Here is a 17,436-nt window from a genome sequence, read left to right as displayed (position 1 = left end):
GTTGAAATCTTTCCCTAGGAATTGGGACACCACTCACTACGTCACCGCGTCGTTTACGTTCACGCATACGTAACTATTTTAAACAGGAAGCTGCGAGCCATCTACATTTCCAACCAGCATCTACAGTGGAGTCTCCAGTTGAGTTCATCCTACCGATCACGTTTGCTGTATTCATCATGCTTCGTTTGATGAACGACAGACAACAGAGGACTTCTGCTAGCTAGCTAACCAGCTAACATTACGAGGCAGCATAGTTATACTAGCTGGCGTGTTATCGTAATGTGAAAAGTCTGACAATTTTGCAGAACAGGACAGATAACAGGGGAACTGCCCATTGGTTCGACATCCCATTGTTCCGACCATATTAAACTCACTTTTCCGAAGTCCGTTCCGAAATCATCATGACGCCCTGTGGTTAAGGTCTGGTTAGGTTTAGGCACAAAAACCACTTGGTTAGGGTCAGAAAAAGATCATGGTGTGCGTTAAAATGAAAAAGAAAGTGGCAAACACATAAGCCGTGAGCCTGCTCTGCCTCAAGCCGGTCGCGGCGCACCATATGCCCGCCGTGAGCCGTTCAGCACCGCGGACAGTCGGACTAATGGGATGTCGAACCAATGACATGGACCCAGATGACAGACGCCAGATAGTGCGAGCTAGCTAGCTAGCTAACAAGCAACCTGACGATGGTAACGTTAGCTAGCTTGTTAGTCAACTCCAATCTAGACATCATGAATAGCAATAAAAAATTGTTATACCGTTCTCTACACAAATACACAGTTATTCGAAAACATTTTTACAAAAGTTCTATGTTTATTAGAGAAATTATACGTACATGTATGAACTTTTTTCCCCGTCTCTTGCTCGGTGGTAGCCATGACGACGTCTGAAATCCCTCGCTCCAAAGGGCTAGTTTCATACCCACTACCCCTCGTTATGCCCCCTACCCCTACTAGAGTTGTCACGATACAAAATCTTTGTTTCGGTACCAATACCAATATGAATTTCGATACTTTTCGATACTCTACGGCACTTTTCCTAAGGAAAAGTCCTTTTGGATACAAACCTTTAGAACAATAAATAGTAGGGGTGTAACGGTACCAAAAAAATCATGGTTCTGTAAGTACCTTGGTACAGGCATCACAGTTTGGTATCTCAAATGTTCCACCAAGTTTGTGTTGTCTCGTGTTGTCTCCCTTTGCGAGGCAGACTTTTTCTTGGCTTTTTTCATGTGCACCAGCTGCGAATGTTGACACAGGTGTTGTCATACACACCACTTGTGCAATCTGTGCTCCAGTAGGAACAAGAAAGGCGTTTGTGTGCATAAATGAGTAAAATAAATTAACTAAATTAATGAATTGAATCAATTTCAAAGTACCGGTATTTTCCAAATGCAGTATAGTACCGTTTGGAATACTCTAGTACCGCAGTACTATTTTAGTACCGGTATACCGTGCAACACTAACCCCTACACGCAAAAAAGAACTGGGACACCACTACCCCTCGCGGGAACACGCAAATGTAGGGGTAGGGCCAAGAAGTAGGGCTAAGGGGGGGTATTGGGACGGGCCCTAAATGTCCTCTAGTGTCCACTTGAAGAGCGAGTCAGTCCCCACAGATCAGGGATGCCCAACTTGCTTTGCCCAGGGGCCACTTTTGCAAAATGACAAGAGGTCAGGGGCCCCACACATGGTGTTTTAGGATTTAAGGACATTTGGGGCTTAATTCTCACGTCCATCAGGGGATCCTTCTTTGGCCCTTTTTTTTTTTATACAAGCTTTATGTTGATGCTTTTTATGCACTCTGGCATCTTCAGCGTCTCTCACGCCACCGTGTGGTAACAGATTTGCTGTGCTGAGCCGATAATGTTGCTGTGTGAACAGTTGTACAGCTCAGCGGAGATAAACTGGCCCTGTGATAACATTTGCACCAAACTTCAGATGACTGGTCCAAACATGTTGAAATCTTTGGTGACTTCAGTGATTCAGTGTCTTCCTACAGTATGCAGTTATTGACATGGCACCAAGCTAGCTCACACTTCTGTCGGTGACGTTCACTGAAGCAGCTGCTCATCCTCACAGCCCTGGACTGTAGCGGCAGCAGCTGCTTGTAGGAACGCTTTGCTTCTGTGGAACGCTCCTGCAGGTAGACGGTTGTCAGGGTTGATCCCGTGTGATGAGGTTTATGTCCTTGTGAATTAGAAAATGGTTAAACATCACTGCCACAGACCTCCATGTGAAAATGTCCGACTGTACAGGGGCTGAATTTATATATAACTGACCTGTTTATATTTAGTTAAGGTTTAAAGTTAGACATAATGAAGGCCGGGCTGCTGTAAGTGACAGACTGTCTGCTGATAGTGTCCTCGCTCCTCCACAGCTCCACCCTCTCCCCCGAATATGGTCACGACTGGCTCCAGAAAAACAAGATGGTGACGGCTAAAATGGCTAACTCGAGGCTTCAAAACAGAACCCACAAACCAGTGGGTGCAACAGGACAGCTACCTCCATTATTTATACAGTCTATGTGTGTGTGTTGTTAATGTGTCTGACACGCACATTTCAGTGGCTGAAACAGAGAGAAGCTTTCACACCTGCAGGTACAGCATCCACTCCTCTCACTTCCTGCTGCCGCCTGCAGACTGAGTCTGTGTCTGACAAACGTTAACATCATTTATCAAAGCAGTGTTTAAAGATAACAATCAGTCATCTTACTGTGAAACTCAAATCAAAGTTTGATCAAAAGAGCCGTTTAACCTCAGTTTATAAAAGCACCAAACCACAAACACATCCTGCAGAGTTTGTCTGACTGTCAGTGAACGCATCATGCAGGTAATGATATTAGATTCTGGTGTCTGTTGTTATTTTGATTTTGTTTCTGTCTCTTTTCTCTTCATGTTTTGGTTCAGTGTCTTTTTCTAAAAATGAATTTATGTGTTTTATTTGGACTGAACAAACAAAGAGTGTGTGAAGAGGAAACCACAACACTGCCAGCCACTCTCACAGAGGAAGGAGGGGGCTTTGAGCTGATCACACCTCTCATCAACACGTAGATCTCACTTCACCAAGTGACAGGATGGAGGAAACCTCTCTGCTGCTGCTGCTCTGTAAGTATCATCTGTCTGAGCTACATTTTACCAGTAATGACAAGAACACTGTGATCTAACTGAACATCATGTCAGTTACAGTTGTCAAAACAGTTGTAAAATGCATTAAATGTAGTATCCTGTGTTTTTGGAGTTTGACCCATGAACTGACTTTACTTATTTATTTATTTTTTTTAAAGATAATTGGATTTTCTCAGATGTCTTGTTACATGCGCACACACACACACACACACACACACACACATCAAACTAACCTGAGTGTTCTTTGTCTTCAGGTCTGACCTCACTGCTGAGCTGCACAACAAACCAAGGTCAGTAAATTTCTTCTGTCACATCATGACTGACACTTTCTGGGAAAATGAAACTTTCAAGTTTAAGATTTGTAATTTCCTTAGAATATTTTTTCTTGTCAATAAATCTCAGGTTCCGACTCAAAGCAACATGAATGTTTCTCGTAACACGTATAGTGTGTGTATCTGCAGCCTAACATATCCTCCTCCTCTGTGCTGTAGTCAGTGAGCCACTGTGTGTCACTGGGTGACGTGTTCCTTCATTACCATGAACTCACTCGCTGTAGTTTAATTCTTGTCTCCACCAAACCCTTTCACTCCAGTCCCTTTGGAACCAACAGTACCCCCTCCAGTGTTGCCAGGTGAGAAATGTAGGATTATCGTACCAGAGACTCAAAATGATCGTATTTTGAGGGAAATTATCGTGCATCCGTCATAACCAAATTAACAATTCTACTGATGCGCTATAGGCAAATATAGTCACTCTAGTGTTTACTTTTTTTTTCCAATTTCCTTGCTTCTGTTTTTCCTCTTCTTCTTCTTCTGTTTTGAATCTCATTCTCACTCGACTTCCTGACAGGTCCTAGCACCTCGTGGGGCGGGTACAGCTGACCATTCAGCCAATCGTGCTCATTTTTCAGAGACAAACGTCACCCGTATCTCACGCTAAGCAAAGTGCGATTGGCTGGAAACATGTCACATGGGAACAGATGCCTTCAGGGCTCACAAAAAACTCCGGCATACTGAATACAACCACACATTCATTAAATGGTCAAATTTTCGTACATTTGTCCTTTTTTAGGATCATTGATCGTACATCGTACAGAGGGCCAAATTATCATACAAATACGATAATTATCGTACACCTGGCAACGCTGAACCCTTCAGACATGGTACCTAGACCCTCTGTCTGTTCAGACAGTCCTCTTAAATGTGGGCGGGGTTGTTGTCACTCACTGCTCCGTCCAGCACTCGCTGTATTTCCTCATCAGCGGTGACACAGATGGAAGTCTGCACCTGGTTTATCGTCCACAGAACGAGGCTGCACGCCCACATTTTCACAACAAAATAGAACAATTCACATAATCCGCTCCAAATTAATCTATATTTTTAAAGTCATTACTAAAAGTGTGTGTCATATAAAAACTAAAGTGATGGTCAAAGTTGTCACAGTGAAATTTAAGGTGTGCTGATGGATTCACGTCATCAACTCATGCATTGAGTAACATTACAAGTTAACGTTCCACCTTAAAAGTTGCCGGCAGTCGGCCCAGTGAATGAAGTGATTTTTTTTCTCTTTCATTTTATAGTTGTAGTTTACTGATGTATGAACAGAGGTTACATAAAACCAGACACAACTCAGCCATGTTTTGTGAAGTCACACTGACCTTTGACCTTTCACCACAAATTTCTAATCAGTTTATTCTTCAGTCCAAGTGGACGTTTGTGCCAAATTTGAAGGAACTTTCTTATGGTGTTCTTTAGATATCACATTCACAAGAATGGGACAGACATAGGGACAATCCCAAAACATCATACTTCTGGCCACAGCTATCGCTGGTGCAGAGGCATAAAAATGTCCCCTTGAATCTATATATAGAAAATGTAATTTATGAATACAACAGGCAATTGACTTTTGTAAAAAAAAAAATCCCCAAACATTGACATGTTTCCTTACACCTGGACCTGGATGTTGTGCCATGTCTCCTTTGGTCTTTCTGCTGTTACTTGTGTCATTCAGCACCATGATAGAATGACTATCCCACATTCACATAAATATTTTTTTGTTGAGCGTCATGTAAGCTTAAGTCAGGACAGGCTTTTGACAATTACCTAACGACAGTGACTCCCGTGTGCGCATGGCAAGAGAGGAGAGGGAGAGATGCTGTGCTGCTGCCAGAGGAGCCGCTGAATGAGTTCCCTCTGAGCACTAAGTCAATAAAAGATTCTGAGAAGTAAAACATTCCTGACGCCACAGTTTATTCCACACTACTGAAGCTGAGCCAGTAACAGTTTGCTTTCGGCCAAGCTTCTTGTTGCTGTGTGCAACAGTATGACATCATCATGTCAACAAGTCAGTTGCCAAAAATCACAATATGAATTTTTCTTTATTTCATTTTTTCTCATTCGGTATTGTCATAAACACTTTGATATGGCACACCCCTAATGAATGGGCTGGAAAACAGGTGAGTAAACAGGAAAACGCTGCATGAAGGTCAGTGAGAATGTTCCAGTGGTTACTTATTTTTAAATCCCTTACTTATTCAGTCTCTCTTTCAAACGCAGAGCAGACTCATTTGGATCATGTTTGAGCTCTGCTTCCACAGAGTCGGACGGTATTTTGTTGGGAAATGCAAGAAGATTTAGGGAGAAAGCTTGATGTTCCCCAGGAAATAGTCTGTACCAAGCAGAGGCCTGACATAGTGTTGTGGTCAGTGAGTCAACGGATAGCTTATTTCATTGAGCTGACAGTTCCTTGGGAAGACTCAGTGGAAGAAAAAGCTTAGATATGCAGACTTAGGAGCAGAAGCTGAGCAGCGAGGATGGAAAACTAGGATTTGTCCAGTGGAAGTGGGGTGTAGGGGATTCATAGCAAGAACAGCTGCAGTTTGAGGAAGACAGTGAAGGAAATATCAGATGACGCAGCCAGAGCTAGTCAGCGGATTTGGATGAGGAGGAATAATGTCAGTTGGGGGCCAGCAGGGGGAACTACTAAGCAGGGTACATAATTCCTTGAGATCAGGTGGAGAGATCCACTTCCTGTCAGGAGGAAATCCAGGAAGAGGAAGTATTTAAGTGTGGGAGTGGCCTATTTGAATCCATTTTGTTTGAGGCCATGCTGCAAGGTGAGTGTGTTTGCTGATTCTGTGAGTTTATTTATCTCCTTTAACTTTAGCTTATATTGGAGTTATGCTATGTAGCGTGTGAAATAGGGTATGGTGAATGTGCTAGGAAAGGTAGTATCGGCACTGTCTCTACCTGGAGCTCGCATGTACGGAGCCTGGGTTTGGTTGAAGGTGGCAGTGCTGTTTGGGCTGAGAAAGCCATGTGTAAGTAAGGTAAAGGAGGTTATTGGGTTGGTGCAGGGAGGGGAGCAGTGAGACCTGGCATTAGGGGAGTGTCTCTGGGACGCCAGAGATCACTTTCTAGCCTCCTGGAGGTGTCGTGGGACCAACTAGACGAAACACTGGTGAAAGGAGGTTCCCACCCGATGACCCCAAAGACATGTTAGTTATCACTGCTCACGGGTCTGTATAGATAAGCCTTGCCATATTAGCTTATCATAGGGCTTAGGAGGTTATTCACTGAGTGCTGATCCTTTCTCTAGAGCACAAACTTCTTGTGTTTATTGCATCTTGTGGGTTAACAGGCTAAAGTTAACGCATTCTCACAGGTGTTGTGTTTCCATCAATGATTTTATGTACGAGGGTTTTTTACCTGGAAGTTCTTGAAAACAAACGTGATTCGGTCTATGATAAAAATTCAGTGCTACGTGAATTAAACAATGCAATGATAGTATAATAGAGACAGAGTCCAGGATCTCCTTCAAGGTCACCAGAGAATTCAGTTAAGCTGCGAAGACTCTGAGCTGGTAACGCAGCAGTCAGTGGTTATAAAATATTTCGTATTAATGATGATTTAGTTTAACTAAAGACAGATACATGTCACCATCTGCAGCTCATCTGACTGTGAGTCCCAGCAGCTCTCAGCTGTTTGAAGATGAGTTTATCTCTCTGAGCTGTGAGGAGGACGACAGCTCTGCTGGATGGACTCTGAGGAGGAACACAACCAGACAGAAGATGTCTCAGTGCGGAGCTGGATGGGGAAGATCAGCTGGTTCGTCCTGTATCATCAGTGTAGCAGTCCCATGGGACAGTGGAGTTTACTGGTGTGAGTCCAGAGAGGGAGCAACCAGTAAGAGCATCAACATCAGTGTCACTGGTAAGATCAGACTGTGGAGTCAGTGTTGATGAAGCTGTGTGTAAATGGATGAAATGCTGTAGTTTGTCTCTGTGTTGAGGTGGATCAGTGATCCTGCAGAGTCCTGTCCTCCCTGTGATGGAGGGACATGATGTCACTCTGCACTGTAAAACAAAGACGTCCTCCAACCTCCCAGCTGCTTTCTATAAAGATGGCTCCTTCATCAGGACTGAGCCTGCAGGTCACATGACCATCCGCCATGTAACCAGGTCTGATGAAGGCCTCTACAAGTGTGACATCACAGGTCATGGAGAGTCTCCACCCAGCTGGCTCACTGTCACAGGTCAGGAGGTTACCTTTGATTTCAGGAGTTCATTCATCCAGATATTCACCTGACCAGGTGGGATTCTCTCTACAGGTACACCTACAACCACAGCTCCACCTCCTACATTGACCCCGCCCACATCTGCAGCCATGACCTTTGACGTAGCCCCGCCCACATCTGCAGCCCCGCCCCCTGACTCAGGCCACCTCCACCTTGTGTTCACAGTGCTCTATTACCTGGTGGTGTTCTGTCCGTACTTCATCTCCACTTTCATCATGGTGTCTTTATATCGACAACCGCCCACAGGTATCAATCAATCAATCAATCAGTCAATCAATCAATCAGTCAATCAATTAGTTAATCAGTATTGCATATCTCTGTGACAATCATCTAATGTTGATTGTTGTTATTTATCGTTGTCTCTTCTTTTAATATTGTTTATCCCCTCTGACAGGTAATGGCCTACCCGTCTCCATGGCAACGGCACCATCCAACCAAGCTGAGCAGAGATTGGCTGAGGACTATGATGACATAGCGGCGGTCAGCACGGTGCATCACCTCTGAGCTGAACAGAGGAGAGACAGAGTTTCCTGTTCCATCAGTGCGATGATTCAAACATCCGTCTGTGTCACTCTGAATATTGTCAATAAAGCTTGGTGTGTTTGTTTTGGTAGTTCCGCCTGATGTGTGTGTGTGTGTGTGTGTGTGTGTGTTTTCTGGAGATGAGTCAGATGGAAAGTCCTGGAGTTTGTTGTGGTTTGGTTGTGGTGAACAGAGTGAGACATCCTCTGCCTATCTCTGTGTCTCTGCAGACAAACAGGTGACAGCAGCTGCCTTTAATCAAAGGTTCCCGAGACGCCAGGTCAGGTGGTGCATTAGAGCGACTCAAAGAATAATAGGAAATTAGAAGAGCTTGCTGGAAATGACTCTAACAGGGAATATCTTGAAATTTGGCACAAACGTCCACTTTGATACATTCAGGATGAACTGGTCAGCATTTGGTAATCAAAGGTCACTGTGACCTTGAGTCCATCTTATTCTCATGAATATCATACCCCAAGAAGGCCTTCAGGGAACTGTCTAAAATTTGGCACAAACATTCACTTGGACTCAAGAATGAACTGATTAGAATTTGGTGTTCAGAGGTCAAAGGTCACTGTGACATGTTTTTGTCCATAACTGAAGAATTCCTTCACTAATTCTGACAAAACTTGACACAAGTGTCTAACAGGATAAAATAATGAAGGTCAAAAGGTCAAAGGTCAGCTTGACTGTGACATCATCATGTTTTAACGTCATATCTCAGGAACAGAAGGGGAGACATTTGGTCAGATACTGAAGTGGTGACTGCAAACTGTCTGTTATTGATGTCACTCCGTACATTACATTAGTGATCAGTATTTATCCCCCACCTAACACACACACACACACACACACACACACACACACACACACTGATGTCACCTGATGTGACGGCACCATCAGAGACCAGATGTGATCCCAGAGTCCTCCTGTGTTCAGTGTGGTTCAGTGTTTGAGCTCCACCTGCTGGTGTTCATCACCACCTACCCTGATGTTTCCTCCATCGTTCAGATTCACTTCTTCAACATCAGTGAGCTCAGCTGTCCACTCTACAGAGTCACAGGTCTCAGGTCATCTGTCACACTGTGTCTGTGAGTGGCAGTCCTGTTAGAGACAGGGGACCTGTTAGAAACTAACACAAGTGACCAGCTGCAGGAGAGAAACCACACAGCCACTCAGTGTAACAAGTAATCCATCCATTAGTAACAAGTAACCCATCCATTAGTAACAAGTAACCCATCCATTAGTAACAAGTAACCCATCCATTAGTAACAAGTAACCCATCCATTAATAACAAGTAATCCATCCATTAGTAACAAGTAATCCATCCATTCCCATAGATGATAAACGACTGTAAAAGCACCGATAAAACAATAAAAACTTACAGAAAGACACCAAACGACCACTTCTGTGCACTGAGGAGGACGATGTGTTCTGTTAGAGTATATTTAGTTTTACCCTCATTTCTCGCAGGTTCAAATTAATGATCGCAGACTTTATATTATATATTCGTAAAATTTGGGTCACAAATTCATTAAAATCTGTGTTAATGAGCACTTGTCTTTTTCCAAGATAATTCATCCACCTGACAGGTGTGGCTGATTAAACAGCATCTTCACTACACAGGTGTGTCGGGATGGTCACAACTAAAGACCACTCCTCACATTAAATCACATTATTTGATGATTGCAATTTGAATTGTTTTAATGTTAAGATCCCCACATTATTTCTTAAAAGCTTTGTGTCAAGTAGAAGACAGTAGAAATCTCACCTGATCTTAAGGTTAAGCAGAGCTATGTTGGTCTTCTATTTTGCCAGTAGATGGCGTTAGAGGCTTTGCTGTGTTAGCGACTGATGAGAGATGATTTTCTCACTTTGGTTTCTCGTGTAGCTCGGCAGTGAGTTCAGAACTGAAGAGAACTGACACATTTTGAGCTTTAATAACTTTAATTTTGCACATCTGTGCTGTCATATTTGACTAAAGTGTGAAATACATCTTGATGTTGATATCTTTAGTGTTGTGTCACTTTCTGTCTTCATTCCATTAAATTAAATGATGTGGCTTATTACCCTGTTACCTTGTCACTTCCATTCCATTTTGTGTACTAATAACTTGCTAACAGGAAGTGTTTTACTGAATTTTTCATGTTCAGTGTCATCATTTTGCACTTGGTTATCTGGCTACTGACCCTGTAGATGCTCGAGGGTCATTCTGTGTCAACTCAACTAGAGTTTGGCAACTAAAACTTTAGACATTGATAGTATATCATTTTAAAGAACTAAAGTCGGTCCCCTGATGCTGTACTGTGTACATACATGGTGCTATTCAATTCTGTATATTAAGACTTCCTCCCTTCTGTCTTTATGTATCTTTGTTACAACTGATTTTTGTATTTTGTAATGTGTAATGTTTTGTAATGCCCCCTTTTGGTTTGTCGGTGCATTCATTCCCTCTCAGCTCCTCATGTGCTGGCATCCAACAAAACTGTAACCTACATATACATCACCTCTGTGAAGTCTTAGGAAGCTATAAAAAAGTTAAATGAGTAAATCTTCTCTGATAGTGGGGCGGCATAGCTGTAGGATCATTCATTTTTGTGATAAAAGCACCAAATTTGTCAGATGTGTTGACAAATATATTTAGAACAAATCTGGATATTGGGGCATCAGAAACTCGCCCCCTGGTGGCCAGAGCAGGCAATTGAATCCTACCTGCCCATGGACCCGTCGTTAATTGGATCCACTCCAAAATGTGATAGCTTCTGAGTTGGACCATGCTACATGCCTCCACCAAGTTTTGTGAAAATTGGTTGGAAAGTTTTCAGGTAATCCTCATCCAAAAAATAAATGGAAGTGAATGGGCAGCCACATGTGGGCGGCCGTGGACACGCCCCCTGAGTTGGATCAACACCAAAATTGAATGTATTCTAAGTTGGCATGTGCTACATCCCTCCACCGAATTTTGTGAAAATTTTGTATAATTCTGCTACCAAACTAATAAATTGGGCAGCATAGCTAAAACATTGTTCATTTTTGCGATAAAAGCGCCAAATTTGGTTCATTTATAGCTTAATATAGTGGAATACAACACTTTGGTCGTTTGTGCCAAATATAACGCTCTTAAGCCTCCCGTGAAAGAAAAACGCGTTTCCCAGATCGCTCTTAGCTTAAGAAGATCTTTCACTAAGAAGGAGTTGTGGGATCGAGCTGACCCACTCTTAACAGTCTTCTTAGCGACCAAACGCTCACAGATCCAGCCGCAGCAGGCACATTAATATTACACAAAGCAGACGTTAAAACAGTGCGCAGCGTATATATTTTGATCTATTTCATACTTCAGATTTATATTGTTTAGCATTAACTGGTGACAGAAAAGAACAAATTTCATTCTGCAGGGAAACACGTGTCCTTACTGTGCATATTGAATCCTGAATCTATATGTTTTATGAAGAGCCTGTGTGCTCAAAGCTGTGGCACAAGTTACACACCGAAATCTGGCGGAAGAAAAATATTAATAAGAAAAATAAGTATGAGGAATAACAAGTGTGTTCCTGTATGTGCTGTGCACATCAGGCTGGATGAGGCACGTGCGTCATGCTTGAGGCGCACATTACGCACACTTTACAATGTTACAACTTAATTTAGCAGACGCTTTTATCCAAAGCGACGTACATCTGAGTGTTAATACAACAAAAGCAAGATCTAGTTAGAAGAAAACATCATGATTAAGTGCCCAAAAGCAAAGTTTGAGTCCAACAGGACGTAGGTGCCAACAGGCAGTGCACAAAGGCAATGAGGTTTATTTATTATAATGTAAAACATCTGCAGTCTGTTCAGTCAAGTGCAAAAGTGTTGGCTTTACATATGTCATGAGCATGGACATGAGTGGGACCATCTGTGTGTAGATTTGACACCCTTACTTTACAATGTGCAATGATTCACACAACACATGGTTGAAAAGGAAACCAAGTTTATTCAAACATAAGATAGCCTAAAGCGGTGGGACCCCTCCCGTCACATGGGTTCTGCATCACCTGCAATGAAGGGAGGTTGTGCAGGTGCAGGTGATAATAGAGGGCCGCCGGGTGAGGCCACCCTGCATGCGGACGCCGGGCCTTGCTGGTGTGGGTTGGTGCACGGGGACAGGCCTTGAGCTTGAAACTCCTGCTACTTCTTTCTCACCACCACCCAGTCTCGCAGGCCGCAGGGGCTTGAGGCAGCCATTTTTTCAGCGATGGCGTGCCAAATGCGGTTCTTGGCCACTAAATTTTTTTCCCCTTTTGTTCCGCCGAAGAGTGTGTCCCGCTGCTGCCATACCTCATCCACCAGGATGGTCATCTCCTCTGGGGTGAATGCAGGTGACCGCTTGGCCTGCTTGCGCCCTGCTTCTGACATTCTGTCTTAATGTGTGCACCTATACCCACAGGTCATTTTGTATCTGCGTAAACGGATGTAATTGCTACTTGGATACACCTGTTATCTGTAATTACACACAAGCAGCAGGGAATTAGTGCGTTAGGTAGCAGCGCTATGTGTGACTTACGCGCTGATGAAGTGGTGGGTGATCGATGTGCCTGACATCGATTGATTTAGTTTCAGCACCGCGGTAGTGGTTAGCTCCTGTTAAGAGCGAAACACAGCCAATGTCTGTATGACCTTGACAGCCAAGCAAGTGGGTATAACTGCAGCAGGAGCAGCTACATGACCCGCCCCCCCATCCCTACACGTCAATTCACGATCAGCTCCCTTGGCTCCTTGGCCCGGAGGCAGATGTCTCAACGAAACTGCCAAGCTGGTGATTAGCAAGCGATGAAATATTACATTAAAAGAGAGGTGGTTAAGGTGAGGGTAAGAATAATGGGAAAGATTACATCTCGTTATCCATCACAAAGTGAATCATGTCTTCATGTATTTTGACTTATAAAGTGGATCATTGCTACATTTGGGTAGCCGTTGGGTTGGTGGCTTTGTCTTGTACTAGTAGTCGGGGTGGTTTTTAGCGGTGTGTTGTGTACGCTACAAACGAAATGTGTCTGCAGCTATATACATCTCCAGCCGAGGGCAGGGGGAGGTCAGTGCTGCCGGTACTGCAGAACCCCGTATTTACAAGGGGTGGAACAACACAGTCTGTAAATGGCTATTTTATTTTTTTATGATGTGAATGAATTCCTCCTGCATGTATACAGTCAATCAGACCCAAACTGGCAGAGGCGCACTTAGGAGTGGGTACTTTTACTCTCCTGGAGATTCATTTCCTGGCAGGACAAAGACAGTGACTGTGACACATCATAAAACTCCTGTCCTTTCCTAAAGTTGTTATTCAGCGCACAAGCTCTTGTTTACACAACAAACTGGAGTCATGTGACAATAAACAATGATAAAATATGGTGAGCTCACTCCTCTTCACCGTCTCTCTGGGTGCAGCGGCAGCATTAACCCTTCCTCCTCCCTCTCATGAACACTCAGCCTGTAACTCGATTATAAGACTGTTTTCAATTCCAGATATGAAGGCTGAGTTTACCATGAATGCTGAGCTGAGCAGGAGAGTCAAACTCTGACTGTGTGTTTACTGTAACAAAGACACACCCTGTTGGTCTCCATTTTAGTTCCTGTTTAACGAGCTCGCTGGCTGTGAGCCAAGTTACACTGAACCAACAGACCTCATTTCTCTGGAATGGCTGACATGAAACGAAACTTACACAACATTGTGTTTTAGGAGTTTTCCCAGCGTGTTGAAGACAAAGTGAGACACAGACTCATGAAGCAGGAAGAGATGAGTAACAACAGCATCTTTACTGAGCAGTTAAACACACACAGCACTTTGACACTTTAGTCCTCAAACATTTCTTTGAGTTGTTCACAGACAGCAAGCTCTGTGTGTGTTTCTTGCTGTAACTTGTGTGTGTGTTCACAAACTTCATCCTAAAATCATGCAGTTAACCCCTTCATCATTCAGTCTCCTCCTCATCCTCACTAAACACAGTTTGAATCAGCTCTCAGATCAGATTAGTCTCTTCATCATGATGATGACTCCACGCAGCTGTGTCTGACTGGGTGTGTTGTTTAACATATTTGTCTTGTGGTTGAAACACAGTGTAACCTGGGTGTGTGTTGAATCTGATCAGTTCAAATGTTTCTGTGTGACGTTCAGTGGACCTGCTGTCTCTCTTCTTCTGTGGTCAAGCTTACAAATAACAACCAAAAGAGGCAAAGCCTCAAAGTATGTTTGTTGCTCCTGTGTAGGAGAGTTATTATGGCCCACTGTTTTATAATCCACTCCTGATTTTCCTGTGAACTTCCTGTTTGTATTTCCTGTGAGTTCAGCCCCTCACAGTGAAACTGAGGCTGCGTCCCAAGTCTCTTATTTTATACTGCTAACTCCTAACTCCTTACTTGAACCGGAAGTCGTTCGGGGTCCGCCATCTTTAAGGCCGTCTCATGTCTCTTATTCCTGCCAGTAAGGAGTTAGCGTTAGGAGTTAGGAGGGATCTGTTAGGTGCGATGAGTAAGATAACACGAGAGCTTCCTAACAGGAAGTCTTTTTCAGCTTGAAGCTCTGACGTATAAATACCCGCCCCCTTCGTCTGTCTCATTTGAACGAGATGGCGGAGAAACAGCGCAAGTGTACCCGTTACATGCATTCTTTGCAATGACACGCTGTAATTCACATGCCTACGTGACTACAAAGAGTAACGTTGATGATATTTCCTGCAAGACTGTCATGTTGTAATTAAGTTTATTTCATTCACAATCCGTTGCGTTGTTCAGCGGACTGTCTGTGATGTGTGGCTGTTAAATGTGCAGCTGCTCATGTCCAGAACCACACGTGTTGATATAACACCACGCACACACACACACACACACACACACAAACACACACACACATTATTAATATTAATATTAATATTAATAGTTAATATTAATAATTACAGCTTTGATCAGCAAATATAATGTGACTTGGGATGTACGCCAAATGCTGGCTCCGTTATGCAGCAGATCCAGCTGTGCCGCCGTCATCAGAAAAGGACGTCGCTTTACGTGACGCTTCAGAGTAAGGCCGTCTCATGTCTCAAATCAGCAATCCTTGCTCCTCACTCCTAACTCCTGACTCCTTAAATGTTTTCCTAAGTGGGAGGGACTAAACAGTTAGGTAAGGTGGCTAGATAAGGTGGTTAGCAGTAATTTTAAGAGACTTGGGATGCAGCCACAGAGAGTGTGCTACGTTGTTCCCACCTGTGTGATGTCACTCTGTGAGCCTGCTACACCGGAACAGGAAGATAATCCAGCAGGAGCATGTCAGTCTCAATCAGCGCACACCTGTTGGTGACGTTACGTCACAAGTGTGTTTGATTTGTGTCACTTTAGTGTGTCTGATGGGAGGTGCATTAAACACTGAGACAGACAGCAGGGGGCAGCACAGCAGCTTCACTTTGGTCTAGAGGGGATCAGTTTCACTGTTAAGAGTTTTCTTTGTTTTTTAAATTGTAATGTGACATCTGAACACAGGTTACAGTATTACTCTAAGTGAGCTGAACTGCAAAGCAGAGAGAAATAATAATGAAGTATAAAAACAAAAATGAAAAACACAATACCAGTGGTCATTCAGGCATGAAGCTACGCAGGTCATTTTTATTTCAGTGATGTCATTTAGAAATGCAGTTGGATACCAGTCTTTATGTTTTCATGATCAGGACCCTGTGTGGAGTTTCACTGGAAAGGGTTCGACTCACAGGAGAAAATACCAACAGGAAGTCTGATCTGAACCACAGAAGAAGAGAGACAACAGAGGCCTGAACTCTGAAGCCAGTTCAACTCACCAAGGACATCTTCTTATCTCTGGTTTGACTAACAATCGTATTAAAGCTGAGCAGTCACAGGATGGTCAAATCAGCCCAGGGTGTCCCAATCTAGTCATAAGCGTGTTCACATAAAAGGGGCGGTGTTTGCAGCATGGCGCCAATCGCAGCCACGGAAAAGTCCCACAGAGCAGCGTACTTTACAGGTGAAGAGCAGATGATCATCCTGAACAAATATGAAGAACACAAGCATATCATACAGGCCAAAGGCAACACGGCAGCAGCTGCCAAAAGTCGGAAAGATGGCTGACAAAAAAACTTTTTTGAGAATGTTTGCACTTGTAATAAGGTTTGGGGCACCACCCTCCTAATGAGGGAAGCGACTAATCAAATTAATAACGCTGTAAACCAATTATTAATTCGTCAGCACACTTATCAATAATGAATCAATCTCAGTATCTGGGTTATGAATTCTCCATACAGTGAACTTAATTCGTGCTGTTAAGAAATATCCGCAGACAACGACTTGGCAATAAATGGAAATGTATTTAAGCTAAATGGGCAACAACTGAATAAATGAATGAGGATAATATGAAATAACACAAAATCAACAGTATGTATAAATGGATTAAACAAGAAGTAACACTTGTGTGAGTTATTTAATTTGGCGATAGTATGTTAAGATAACTCAACATCAGCTCTTACCACTGCCCAGCGGGTCACTTGTGAGGGGAATTCATTGCCTCCCTTCTTAGCAGCGAATCATGCAGACGTTTCTCCTGGGGCCCTGAACTGTCACTTTGCAACTCCCGGACTTTTCAGCAGAATGAAATCAGCTGGCGCACTGTGGAGGGGGGAGCGGTTGATCCTGTGAAGTCTTGTGGGTGCCCCAACATCGGTTTCCTTACGCTGCAAAAAGCCTTTGGCACGAGAACCACTGTGGCAAGTGGCTGGCAGCCGCTGGGTTTGATGACTCTTTGAGTGAAGAAGCAGGTCGAAAAGGGCACTTGTCTACTTTGTTATAATTACTCGCTTATAATAATGGTGAAGACAATATAATTGGCCGTTTAGTATTGTTATCAAAGTTATTATTCACGCACATAAAAATGTTGAAAACACTGGAGATAAAAGAAAACTGGATAAGCAAAACTTAAAAGTTTAAAATAACTTTGATCATGAGAGTATAAAAGCGTAACTAAAACGTAAATACGAAAGAGGCTAAGATACAAAAAAGAAGAAACAAAAAATACAAAAAACAAGAAGAAAAGCACAAGAGAGCGAGACAAGAGAGAGGAAACAAGAGAGCCAGCGCACCAGATCGCACACATGTTTTTAACCAGCCAAAGTGGACAGATCTGATAGGCGGTCTTCTTTGTTGCAAAATAGGCTTATTACTTGATTTCAAAAGAAACTTAATGC

The 17,436-nt window shown here is 43.2% G+C and overlaps 1 protein-coding gene across 2 annotated transcripts in view; it reads left to right on the top strand.

Moving 5' to 3' along the window:
• Positions 1-516: 516 nt before the first annotated feature.
• Positions 517-17,436, top strand: part of LOC117245937 (putative high affinity immunoglobulin gamma Fc receptor IB) — a 48,999-nt gene continuing 32,079 nt past the window's right edge. The window contains exons 1-6 of one of the 2 annotated variants that reach the window (XM_078164306.1): positions 1,322-3,103; positions 3,379-3,414; positions 7,072-7,335; positions 7,415-7,657; positions 7,733-7,945; positions 8,094-8,306. In XM_078164306.1, the coding sequence (XP_078020432.1) occupies positions 3,073-3,103; positions 3,379-3,414; positions 7,072-7,335; positions 7,415-7,657; positions 7,733-7,945; positions 8,094-8,203 (897 nt within the window). In that variant the 5' untranslated portion in view covers positions 1,322-3,072 and the 3' untranslated portion in view covers positions 8,204-8,306. Of the gene's footprint in view, positions 3,104-3,378; positions 3,415-7,071; positions 7,336-7,414; positions 7,658-7,732; positions 7,946-8,093; positions 8,307-17,436 lie in introns of those variants that run through there. The other variant, XM_078164307.1, reaches the window with a different exon arrangement.

Source organism: Epinephelus lanceolatus, chromosome 22 (genome assembly GCF_041903045.1).
Source record: "Epinephelus lanceolatus isolate andai-2023 chromosome 22, ASM4190304v1, whole genome shotgun sequence".
In the NCBI taxonomy this organism is placed as follows: Eukaryota; Metazoa; Chordata; class Actinopteri; order Perciformes; family Serranidae; genus Epinephelus; species Epinephelus lanceolatus.
The sequence above is the reverse complement of the archived record's forward strand: the minus strand, read 5'-3'. Positions and strand labels throughout refer to the sequence as shown.